We start from the raw sequence: 13,163 nt of genomic DNA, 5'->3' as shown, positions 1-13,163 counted from the left end.
CTAACTTCTAATCTGGTGTGTGGGTGTGTCTCCAACCCACTCGCAAATATTATTGACTCTTCCATGTTTTCTGCATCTTCCACTTTGTCAACTCACATCACTTCACCGACCGGGGACCTAGGCGTAACGCTTGTTTACCAAGTTTCTTGTGGAGAGCTCACCGAGTGGCTTAAGCGTTCGAGCAAGCACTCCATTCAAAAGAGTTGATAAGGATCGGCTGGCTTGGCAAGCGCTAGCCAGCGAGCTGCTTGGTAACTGAACACACCCTGGGTGTCCTCCCTTTCAGTTTAGTGTTAAACAGCAGTCGTGACTGTTTCAAAAGGTAATCATACGTGTTTGTGGTTTATAATATTTTTACTACTGGTCGGTGTGCTCCCACCAAAATAGCACGATAAGCTTTTTACCTCCGCCATCAAAGGTGGATGGAGGTTATTTATGTCTGTCTGTCCGGTTCTGAACAAAATATCTCAAAGTTGTGGATGGATTCGGACGAAATTTGGCAGAGAGGTAGCGTATGTGACAAGGACGAAATGATTAGATTTTGGTGAAGATCCAGATTCGGATCCGGCTAGTAGAATTTTTAAAGTGATTCTTCACCATTGAGTGCTCGGGCCAAAAACTATACATAGCAGGATATCTCAAAAAGTTATGGGCGGATTTGAACGAAACTTGTTGGACAGGTTGTATGTGTGACAAGGAAAAAACGATTCAATTTTGGTGAAGATCCAGATCCGGATCCAGCTCGTAGAATTTTTAAAGTCATTCCTCACCATTGGGAGATAGGGCCAAAAACGATACATAGCAGGATATCTCAAAAAGTTATGGGCGGATTTGGACGAAACTTGTTGGACAGGTTGTGTATGTGACAAGAAAGAATCGATTCAATTTTGGTGAAGATCTGGATCCAGCTAGTAGAATTTTTAAAGTGATTATTCACCATTGAGTGATGTGGCCAACCAGGCGGAGGTTTGTTCTCCACCTAGTGCCGTTCTAGTTACTTTTGTTATTTGATGCAGCTTTGGAAAAACGCCACGATAAAGTTATCTTAACATGGATATACACCTCAACATGCAACCTCCTTGGCAGGGAAAACTCCCTTGGGGTGGCGAGGGGGTGGGGGGAGGGAGGGAGGGAGGGGAGTTAAATCGCTATAAAATCAAGTTCGGTTGAAATTGGATAAGTAACGTCTGAATGTATCGCGGTCAAAAATCGTCTGATTTAGTATGATACTTAACGGTAACTGATATTAAATTGACTTTCACCGATATTTGAATTATTACCGACCTATATTGATTATTATCTACTTGTATTGCACACTTCTAACTTCCCACAAATGTTTAATGGCGGAATAGCATCACAAAAGTGAAAATAACTCAAACATTCACACAGTACTTTATATAATGGTGTTTCGTTTTATGGTGAGGAAGTGAAGAACTTTGCTCGCGGTGAGGCTCGTTAAGGCGATCGTGTAATCGCAAAGACGCCCATTGACGTCTTTTTCACAAATATGGCCGACACGGTGGATATGTCATTAGAAACATTATTTTGTGAGTTGTGCATGTGTAAGTTGTTTTTGGCTGACTATTCCACATGGGAATTTTGCGCATTTTGTTGTGGTCTATTTTACATGACCGTGCAGGCAGACATGCGAAAGATAAGTGTTTTTCTGTGTCTGTGTACTTTAGCGGGTTATATATATATATGAGGGACAATAGACTCCATTTTGTGCCGTGGGTTTTACTTCTAATACCTTTTTGAATGAATGAATGAATGATCGTTTTAAGGCCATTTCCCCCTCTAGAGCAGGGGTTAGCTTTGCGAGGCAATGTTTTTATGGCCGGATGCCCTTCCTGACGCCAACCCTTAGTCACCTCTTACGATGCGCAGGATACAGTGTACCTATTCTAAATCGGGGTATACACCGGGATCATTCATCCCAGCAAGCTGGTACTCAATTTGCCCACCTCAGAAGGATGTCAGGTTGAGTCAACCCCCCTGGCGTTAATTCAGCGATCGACCGGGATTCAAACTCAGGATCCCAGGATCCTAAGCCTGCACCCTAACCGCTAAGCCAACACCAGCCTTTACACTTTGTAAATGCGCTGTTATTGATCCGTTTCCCATTGTACTATGTTGTTTTATTTATCTTTATTATTTTGGAATGTTGAAAACTTACAAAGTATAAAAATGAAACTGATCATCAGTACGATCATCTTAACCAGCTCCGTTTTTGTGCGTTGCCTCCTTTACAGGCTTGGAGTGCCGGTTAAAAGCATTAATGCGGCGCGCGGACTTGGTGCACAGGGCTGTAGGTGAGTCCATAACGAGCCACGCACATATCTGTCCCTGAAGGTCACGCAAATTGACAGTACAGGTTGGATGCTGCCTCACAACGCAATACATAACAGTCATTGCCTTCTGCAAGTGGTGTTACGGACCTCACGCCTCAAAGAGTCTAGGCACGGCAGTGATCATGTGCTATAACTTTGATTTCCATCCCTCGTTATTTACCACTTCTTTGAGTAATCTTTTCACACATGCACAAACGGAGTGTTAATATGGCATGTCGACGTCTCAGCTCAACAGCGGTATTAAAACCGCATCATTATTGACAGCACGTATTCATCTTATCTTCATCCCAAAACACTTTAAAACGGATAAGAATGCCCCTCCTCCTCCCCTCTCACCCCCAACACCCCACTCCCCTCAGGCTTAGTTGTTCAAAATTTTCGTTGCATAGTTGTTCAAATAATATTGCAAGCTTGTTTTCTAAAGCTATTATCCGATTTTACTCCTATCATTTGTTTCAGAGGCATTCCATAAGTTCATTCGCTTTTGTTTACTGCTGATTATTAAATGCGTACGAATCGGTTATCTTTGATTATATTCGAGCAAAAATTTGTAAGGCATTTGTAAATTGATTTCTTTACACGTAAATTTAAAACACTCGTTTTATTTTTATTTTTATCTTTTTTTTTTTGCCGTACAAAAAAAAAATCGTTAAATTAACGGTGGTTTGCGCATTTATGCAATTGAGTGTTTCACTCGTTTCTGATCGTTATAATGCGTGGTTACATATTTCGTTGAACTGATGCCGAAAATAATTTTTCGAATGAGAACTCCTGTACAATCGAGGGCATAATATATATATATATACACTCAGAGGCAAAAGTTATTGTGACATGGAATTTTTTCATTGGTAATCTTGTGAATGAATTTTTGGATTTGAACCAGAGAAAGACTTTGTTAAAATGGTCGAAGAAACGCAACCAAGCAATTGTTGTTCGAATTGCACGAAATTTGCAAGAAGCATGACATATTCGAGAAAAATGGCCAGCAATGTTCACTTCAAAAGGCCAGACAACCAGACGCTTATCATTTCCACTCAATGCAGTCTTAAGAAGTGCAGAAGTCAGAAAAACACCTCTATTCATCATTCTGGAACAAGTTCGACATGCCACGCCTCGGGGAAAATGACTGATGAAGAGATATAGGTATGCTTCAGTCTGGTACCTCGCAGCGTGACGTTGCTCGTCGATTCAACGTCCATAGAAACACCATTTGGCACTTATGGCGACGTTTTCAGCAAAACAATCAAGTTATAGACCGTCCCCGTAGTGGCCGCGCACCAGTAACGACCCCATGTCAAGACCGATGCATTCGAACCACGCACCTCCGAAACAGGTTCCAGCCAGCAACCCTTACAGCCCGTACCATACCTGGCAACAGAGGTGTATCTGCGAGAACAGTCCGACGACGTCCACGCGTCTACGGCATCCGTGCAAGACGCCCAGCCCGACGGCCAATTCTAACGCCAGAACATCGACGTCGACGTCTCCAGTGGAGCAGACCACACGTTGCTCGAGTTGTACAGCTGTATCTTAATCAGAACAATGTTAATGTGTTACCCTGGCCCGGAATATCCCCTGATTTGTCACCCATTGAACATGTCTGGTATAAAATGGAGCGACGTTTACGACGTCATCCGAATCCTCCAACAACGCTGCAGGAACTCCGCCAAATCCTTCCTCGGATATGGAATGATCTTTCCCAGGACTTTCATCGACGTTTAGTGGCCTCAATGAGGCGAAGGTGCCAGGCCTGCATCAATGCACAAGGTGGACACACTCGCTACTGACCGTGTGAACTTGCTTGTGAACCCCCTCTTGTGTTGTGGCTCATTTGCATATGCCAGGTGTGCTGTTCTTATGGACTGTTGATCGTTACCATACCTTGAAACATTTGTCTTTCCATGTAATAACATTTCATTCGCGGCAGTAAAAGTTTAACACTGATTCTGTTTGTTGTTTGTGTGTCACAATAACTTTTGCCTTTGAGTATATATATATATATATATATATATATATATATATATATATATATATATATATATATATATATATGTATATAATATATATATATATATATATATGTATATATATATATATACTGTATATATATATATATATACTGTATATATATATATATATATATATATATATATATATATATATATATATATATATATATATATATATATATATTTCTACCGACTCCTCTCCGGCCTTGCACCCCCAGCTCTCTCTGTGCTCTGTCCCCCAAATATTCCTACAGGTCGCACAAGATCTGCCAGCAACCCTCTGATGGTTAAACTGCCGAAATCTCGGCTCTCTGCTCACCTTCACTCTTTCATTCCTCTTTTCTCCCGCCTCTGGAACAAACTCCCTCACTCCCTTCAATCCCACTCCTCCCTCCAGGTCTTTAAAACAGCTGTTCACCACCATCTCTTATCTTCCCCCATCCAAAACCTTGATCTTTTCTACCCCCGCTAATTCACCACAGATCCACCTTGTTTGAAATTCCAACTTCTTTCCTGGAAGTCCTGGCAGTGTCCATATGTTTTATACCTCTCCCACCGCCCCCTTCCCATGCCCCCCCCCCCCCAAAGCCCTCGCCCTCTCTCAGATCTCTCGATGTCTCCATGTCTCTCGGTCCCTGCTCTCAAATGTTGTGTTTGTGTCCTTCCCCCTCTCTCCCCATCTTGTCTACCGCTCCCGATGTTATATGTTTTATGTGTCGGTTTGTCTTTCTGTGTGATTAATGTTCGCTCTTTCACGAGCCTCGATCTTGTATACAAAAAAATAAAAATAAAAATAATATATGTATATATATATATATATACATGTGATGAAAGTGAAAGTGACTAGTTGAGAAAAATGATGGAAATGAATGTAGAAGGAAGTAGAGGACGGGGAAGACCGAGAAAGACTTGACTAAAGATGGTGGAAGAAGAAATGCAGGCAAGAGGGTTAACAAGGGGAGATGTAGAAAATAGGGCAAAATGGAGAAGATTGTCATGGGGCCCGCAAGGCGAACCCCCGCTCTAGCAGGGAAAATGCCTGTTGTTGTTGTGTTGTATACAACTAACCCTAACCACAACACACATACACATAATGCCTTTTTGAAAACCCTGTACCAAACGCACATTCTTTCGATAGATTCTGCTGATATTTGCATATTTTGACCAAGTCATTTGAATTTCCTGTAAAATCTGTAATAAATCGATTTGATAGTGATGTCAAACAGACAAACGTAAGCTATTATGTAAATTGTTTTCGTTCTTTTGCAGGAAAGTTTGGAAATGGCGTTCTCAGCTTTCCAGCCACTTCTCCTGGCTCCGGTGGAAGGCGAAAAGTACCCGGTCAAGCTGCGAAAAGCAGTCCGTCCATATGGATACAAGAGGGTCAACGGCATGGAGGTTCCGAGCGGTGTGCTGCTGGGTTACCTGACCATCGAGGGCAAGCAAATGTTTCCGCTGTCTCAGGTTCACACCCTCCTGCTGTGGAGCACGCCACGAACAACCGTGCACAAGCGCATGGATCATCTGAATGTCACCAAGTATCAGTGTGAATTGGACGAATTGCGGCAGCTAAAGGACATGGATTCCATCACATTTCACTCTGCTAAATGCACCTTAATCTCGCAGGATGACGTTCAAGCGCTCTACACCTCATGTAAGACAGAGCCCATCCTTCGAACGAAACGCCGCAGGAGAAAGTTGACTGATGGCCAAACTTCTCCGGATAAATCAAAGACCCAATTTCAAGACATTGTGTCAACATCTTTTGGTGAAAATGCCAAGGATACAAAAAATCACAATGGTTGTCGCTCTACAGATCGCAGTGTTGGACCTTTATATTCCAGGCATTTGCAGCAGGATGATGAGGTTCTAAAAGAACATGATGTGATTCGGAATGGTTTTGATTGTGATAGTCAAACTGGCATTTCGTTTTATGGTGAGGATGTGAAGCACTTTGCTAATGATGAGGAGGCGAATCTCTTTGCTAGTGATGATGGGGTGAAGCACTTTGCTAGCGGTGAGGAGGTGAAGCACTTTCCTAGCGGTGCATTGAGACGTGAAGTGAATCGTATGCCCACTGAAAGTCAGGGAAAATCCTGGAATGAAGGTATGGTGGTCCCATCATCTTCACTTAGGACCACTGTTGAGGAAGTAAACAGTGAACTTGCAAGTTCAAAGTTTGATTCTGGGGCCTCTTTCAGAAACGTGAGGTGTCTGCAGGGTAGTGACAATGAAACGGTATCCGTCAATGCAAAATATCACTTCTGCTGTTGCTGCAACAACAAACGGTTTTCCATAATCACCACTGATGCTGCTGACCAAACCGGGGCAACTTCCCTCTCAAGCCCTTCGGATACAAACTCGGACGGCAAGAACAAGAATGGAATGTGTACTGATTGCGGAGATGTGAGTTTGGATTGCAACACAGAGTTTGGGACGAGACCACGTCAGCAGTGTAGTCCTTCTCACAACCTCCTCTGTAGAGACATTGATGGGACGTTATTTAGCACTTCATGGCGACCCCAACACGAGGACAATAACGGCATTGGAGATCAGCAATACTCGCAACAGTTACTGAATCAAGACAATGCAGACCCACGGCACAATCACTGCACTTACTTAGAAGCAAATCCACAGAATGGTCTGGAATCTAGACAGGAGCATGAGAACCAGTGGCCTGGAAGGGCTCACCGCAGCTCCATTGTCATAAGGCGGGTAGATGATAAGTTATGGACTGTGGAGCCGGTTAGAGTTAAACCAAATGTACAGGTTCACAAAGACCTTGAAGCACTGAGCTCAGCACCTGAAGGAAAAGCAGTACTGCCCAAGAACGGTCAGCCGAAAGTGCGAAAAATGAAACGTGCTTTCCGAAAAGGTTTGAAGAGTAACCTTTTGGTGACTGGTTCGATGCATGATCTCCGGGTCCTGCCTTGCAGACTCGCAGCTGCAGAAACGGTTCGTTGCAGAATGAGGCAGTTACGAGTCGAGCCTCGAAGTCCACGGGGACGGTTAAAGCGACTACACAGCCTTGTGGATAGACCCAGAAACCCACCGTGCTTGCCACGCGTGAAAGTCTCTCAGAATAGTGGATCTGCAACAAAGCATGGGAATAACAGGCAGGGCAGTATGAAAAGCACTTTGAAGAATTTGCATTTAAATGGGATGTTGCGGAAAAAGCGCGGTAACCGCAAGGAAGCAGCAGCAGTAGCTACGGTGGTGGGGTGTCTGGAAGAGGTCCGTCCGAGCAATATTTGTGATGATAGAGGCCGATCGAAGCGCAACCCTGGGTTGTCCAGTCCTGCAACGTTTGGCATCCTTGACTACTTCCCGACACAAGCGTCTCTGACGGTGGGGACGGACGGAGATCTGAGTCCTGCCTTCACCATGAGCGCTGCCCGCCTGCATGATGCACTGCCCAACTGGAACTGGTGTCTCGGTAGATCGGTGATCGCACCCCCACCCAGCCTCAAGTTTAGGCGTTTTACAAACTGGGTTGCGTAGTCTTGTCGAGAAGCCATTGTCTTGAGACCAAATCTGTGTTTTCCGTGGTATGGGCAATCAAGCTCATCAAAACTATGCCAAACCGAATATAGCTAACGTCTTTTTTTAACATCTAACACTTTCTTTCATATCCACAGTGGTTTCTCACTAACCTTGCTCATGCCTCCTCCCATTGATTCGGAGAACAGAGGAGGTGGAGGGGGCATCCATAATTCGCCTTTAGGAATTGCACTATATAACAGCAATAAAGTTTAATTTACAAAGCATGCCCGGATGCTCAGATATTTATTTCATTCAACTTTTGAAGCATCACGCATCTCAGAAATGTTGTAATGCACATCCACTAGTTGTTGTGACCGTGAGCAAACCATGACGTAACTGAATTGGGAGCTGCCCGAACTATGCTTCCACATATCCACAACATTGTCCTGGCCTCTTAAGTTGATAAATGTACATGGTATGATGCACCCTTGTTGCACATCCTTGCATAACTAAGGAAAGTCAAAACGATTGTGTCACCGCTTCATCAGGTTACTCTCATTTTCAGTCTTTAATATGCAAAACATGCGCTTGCAGACGTGTAGGTTTGCCTGCCCGTCAGTCCTTTTTTTTTTTCATGAATATGGACGATGCCGTGGATATGCCAAAGCATAGTTCCGGTATCACAAGTGGTGTCGCACTACTCTCATCGCGATACACCTTTCCGTTAGATTGTACAATGCAATTTGTGTTTTAATGGCTACGTTACTGGTGCACAGAGGCATTTATCGATTGTTGGAATACTTTTCGATTGGATCAGATTGGATCGTGGGCCATGCCATAAGTGTATTTTATGAAGACTTCTTTATTTGTCACGACTGCGTATCTATCTATAATTCCAGCAATCTCTGTGTGTGTGTGTGTGTGTGTGTGTGTGTGTGTGTGTGTGTGTGTGTGTGTGTGTGTGTGTGTGTGTGTGTCTGTGTGTGTGTTTGTCTGTGACCGCTGTTTCTCGACAACCACGGGTCCGATATACTTGAAACTTGCCAGGTATATTGCTGGGGACCCGAGGATGTGCCTTTTCAAGGTTTGAAATTAATCGGACAAGTACTTACCGAGCTATGGCGATTTAGCCGTTCGCTTTGGCGTTGCGAATGGACCAAACCATTGCATGTAAATAGAGGGGGGGGTTCTGTGGTCGTTGCGAATGGACCAAACCATTCATGTAAATAGAGGGGGGGGGGGGGGGGGGGTTCTGTGGTCGTTACTGCCACGTGGTTTCAAAGTTTTTTTTTGTTGTTGTTGTTTGCACGCATGTTTTTTTGCACCCACGTACGGGCACGCCCTAGGATGTTTACACACACACACCCCTACACAAATTTTTTTTTTTTTTTTTTTTTTGGCAAGGAACGGGCACCCACGTACGGGCACGTCCTAGCTTATATATAGTACGGGCATGCCCTAGTTTATTATAAAAATAATAATAATTTTATCTATATCTACCCATACACCACATCCTCCCTTCCGTGGATGTTCCACGGGTTTCGGCTAGTTATAATTATTTATTTAGCACTTTTCAAATACTGTACAGGACAAATAAATCTCTAAGTGCTGAACAAGGGAAAATCAGTTAGTCAGGTAAAAAAGAAGAAAAAATGTGATAATCAAAGTAGAGTAGTCAAATTACATAAAAAACAGATCAATGAAAAAAAAAATGCTTAAAATACAAAACAATGGAAAAAGTCAACTTGCATACAATCTTACTATAATTCACCAAATGTCCATCTGTCCGTTTGAAGGTACCGCAAAAACGGCTCAACCGACCGCAACGATATTTTGGGTGGGTAATCCTGGGACCCCTTGGAGTAAAATAGGCTATATTGTTTTTCCAATTTTTTTTTCCAGTTTTTCCAAACACGATGGAATAATATTTACCGATATGAACAGTGATGTGGCTTTTATTGAAATTCTACAAATACTGTTTAGATTTTGATGAGAATTACGAACCTGCCCTCGAATGCGGAAGTGGACAGATGATGGCAATGCGCGGATTTGATAATATCCCAATACAACCGTCATTCAATCATAATGTTAAATCGTTAAACGTTAATCGTGTTAATCGTTTTGTTGAAGTATCAATGGATGATTGGAATCGAGTGAATACAAGTACGATTTTGAATTCCTAATTGTATTCACCCACCCATATAGAACTTCACATCAGGATTTAAATATTTGTTTATGTCACGAATGTTGTTAAAAGTTTATTATATTAATGTATAATTGTGATTGGAGTATGCTGTTTGGAATGAAAAAGGAGATATCGAGTTCAAGTGAATGATGAAATGCCGTGACGGTTTTACGTTCTAAACATGAATTCGCGGATCGCCATATGCAGATTCGCCATTGACGGGGAATGGAACACACATACCTGTTTGTTTGCGAACGGGTACGTTTTTCATGGAAGTCCTTCACGAACTTGCTGTCCATGTCTGACGTGCGACTGAAGGTGCTACAGTAATGTGGAATTTATTGGTTTCATGCTTTAGCATTTGCCGTTTCTGCATTGTCTGCATTGTCTGTTTGCTTATGGCCTCCCACCCGTGCGTAGCACGGGTACCTCACTAATAAGAAATAATAACATCCAGTCCTTTTTGCAAAGCAGGTTAGTTAAAAGCGAGGCAATAAAAGTGGATTTAAGCCCAGCTTTAAAAACTGTAATAGAACCGGATGCCTTCAGGTAATCTGGGAGCTTATTCCACAGGTGGGGAGCAACCGAGCAAAATGCCCGATCACCCATAGTGCGCAGACGGTCCTGGGCTGGGCACAGATGGGAGGCCGGCAGCACAAGACTAGACAGACCTAGACCTTAGGGTGCGTGTTATTATTACCTTTGCCACTGAAGGTGGACGGAGGTTATGTTTTCACCCCTGTCTGTCTGTGAGCAGAATATCTCAAAACATTGTGGACGGATTCGAACGAAACTTAAGAGGACAGTTTGGGTGTGTGACGAGGATGAATCGATTAATATTATTGGTGAAGATCTGGTTCCGGATACTCGAATTTCTAAAAGTGATTCTTCACCTTTGACAGATATGGTCAAAAACGATATATAGCACAATATTTCAAAAAGTTATTGACGGATTTGGACGAAACTTGGTGAATAGGTTTTGGGTGTGTGACAAGCATGCATTGATTCAATTTTGGTGAAGATTTGGATCTGGAATTATTTTGAGTGATCCCTTGCCAGTGAAAGACCGGCCCAAAAACGATATATAGCATGATATCTCAAGGTTATGGACGAGTTATGAAAAAGCAGCTGGATGAGTTGGTTAGGTGGCAACACAAGCCGATTAGATTTTGGATAATGTCCGAATCCAGATCCGGCCTGTCGATGGGGTACAAAATGTAAGCTGATCATCCTGGTGGAGGTGTGCTCTACCGAGTGCCGTTCTAGTTTTGTATAATGTATTATTTTTGCAATGAGCTTTAGCTCATTTAGACTAAGTCCAAATGAGCTTTAGCTCATTTAGGCTTATGGATTGGGTCTGTCCGTCTGCATCCATATCTCGGAGATGTAAGGACCGATTTTGTTCATACTTAGTACAAAGACAACACATGATGGTATACATATGTACTTCATTTTGTTTCGTGATGTGATCAAAGATGACCGATTGGCGGCCATTTTAGTTGTAAAAAAAACAACAACAAAAAAACAATGTTGACCACGTCGTCAACCATTTCTCAGACAAGCATTTACCAATGGTGTTCAAACTTGGCACACATATTGAATGATGCCTAACATATGCAAATCATGTTTTTTTTCCCGAGATCAGATCCAAGATGGCCGACTGACAGCTATTTGGTTACTTAAACATGTACCGAACCATTTCATAAACATGCATGGACCAATGTTGTTCAAACTTGGCACAATCGCAATACATGACGGCCTATACATTCACCTCACTTTATTTTGCGATAAGATCATTGATGGTAGACTGGTGGTCATTTTAGTTATATATATTTTTTGTATACAAGATCGAGGCTCGTGTAAGGGCTCGCACATTAAACGCACATTAGCACATAAAACACAAAAAACATAAAACGGACATATAAAACATGATAAAGGGAGGGGGAAAAAGATGGGGAGAGAGAGGGAAGCACACAAGCATGAAAGTAGAGAACAGGGACATCAGGAGATCTGTGGATGGGGCTTGGGAGCGAGGGCGGGGGGGTTTGGGAGGGGGGGGTGAGGGAAGGGGTGCACGTTATAAAACAAATTCACACAACTAGGAATTTAAGGAATAAAGTCAAGATTGAAAGAGGTGGATTTGGAGTGTATTAGCGGGGGTAGAAAAGATCAAGGTTTTGGATGGGGGAAAAAAAATAGATGGTGGTGAACAGCTGTTTTGAAGACCTGGAGGGAGGAGTGGGATTGAAGAGAGTGAGGGAGTTTGTTCCAGAGGTGGGAAAAAAGTGGAATGAAAGAGTGAAGGTGAGCAGAGAGTCTTGATTTTGGCAGTTTTTGGCAGCCGAGCTAGGTATGAGGCAGGAGCACCAGCCCAGAGGGGAGAGCAGTATTCCATCAAGCTGTGGATTAAAGCTTTATGTGTGGTGAGGAGCTCAGAGGTGCCAAGGAAGGACTTCACCCAATGGAGGATGCCCAGTCGGCGACTGGCTTTGGAGGCCAGCTTGGAAATGTGGTTTTCCCAGGAAAGATCATGGCTGATAGTGCGATGCAAAAGCTTGAGTGACAGAACTTCTTGGAGAGGATTGTTGAGAAAGTAGATGGGATGGTTGTCCAGACGGTCTTTTCAGAAGACATAGTGAGAGTGTGAGATTTGTCAGGATTGAAAGATGTGTTCCACTTGTTTGACCAGTTTGTGACTTTATCCAGGTCTGCAGAGAGTGAAGAGGCTGCAGACTGCCGATCTGAGGGGTGAGATATGGAACAGCAGAGGGTGGAGTCATCAGAAAAGAGATACAGTGGATTTTCCAGAGAGTCGGAGAGATCATTGATGAACACGAAAAAAAGCACAGGGCCCAGAACCCTACCTTGAGGAACTCCAGCCTGAACAGGAAGGGGAGATGAGAGAATTCCATTCAGAGCCACACGTTGACTGCAGCCGGAGAGGAAGTCCGCAAGCCATGTGTGGAGATTTCTTTGGATACCATAGGAGGAGAGTTTGGTGAGCAGTGCGGGGTGCCAGACCGTATCGAAGGCACGAGATATGTCAAGGAGACAGCTCTGATTTCCTGTTTGGCGATGATCAGAGCGATGATGGATTCCATGGCCTTGCTGATTATTTGGAGCAGGCTGATTGGT

The 13,163-nt window shown here is 43.4% G+C and overlaps 1 protein-coding gene across 5 annotated transcripts in view; it reads left to right on the top strand.

Moving 5' to 3' along the window:
• The window catches only part of LOC137424968 (uncharacterized), a 70,039-nt gene extending 61,912 nt beyond the window's left edge, over window positions 1-8,127 (top strand). For all 5 annotated transcript variants that reach the window (XM_068112898.2, XM_068112902.2, XM_068112900.2 and 2 more), the window contains 2 exons: window positions 2,253-2,312; window positions 5,630-8,127. In XM_068112898.2, coding sequence (XP_067968999.2) covers window positions 5,642-7,861 — 2,220 coding nt within the window. In that variant the 5' untranslated portion in view covers window positions 2,253-2,312; window positions 5,630-5,641 and the 3' untranslated portion in view covers window positions 7,862-8,127. The remainder of the gene's footprint in view (window positions 1-2,252; window positions 2,313-5,629) is intronic.
• The last annotated feature ends 5,036 nt before the right edge of the window (window positions 8,128-13,163 follow it).

This window comes from Myxine glutinosa, chromosome 4 (genome assembly GCF_964187855.1).
Source record: "Myxine glutinosa chromosome 4, kmMyxGlut1.1, whole genome shotgun sequence".
NCBI classification, from domain to species: domain Eukaryota; kingdom Metazoa; phylum Chordata; class Myxini; order Myxiniformes; family Myxinidae; genus Myxine; species Myxine glutinosa.
Note: the sequence above shows the minus strand (reverse complement) of the source record. Positions and strands in the feature narration are given on the sequence as shown.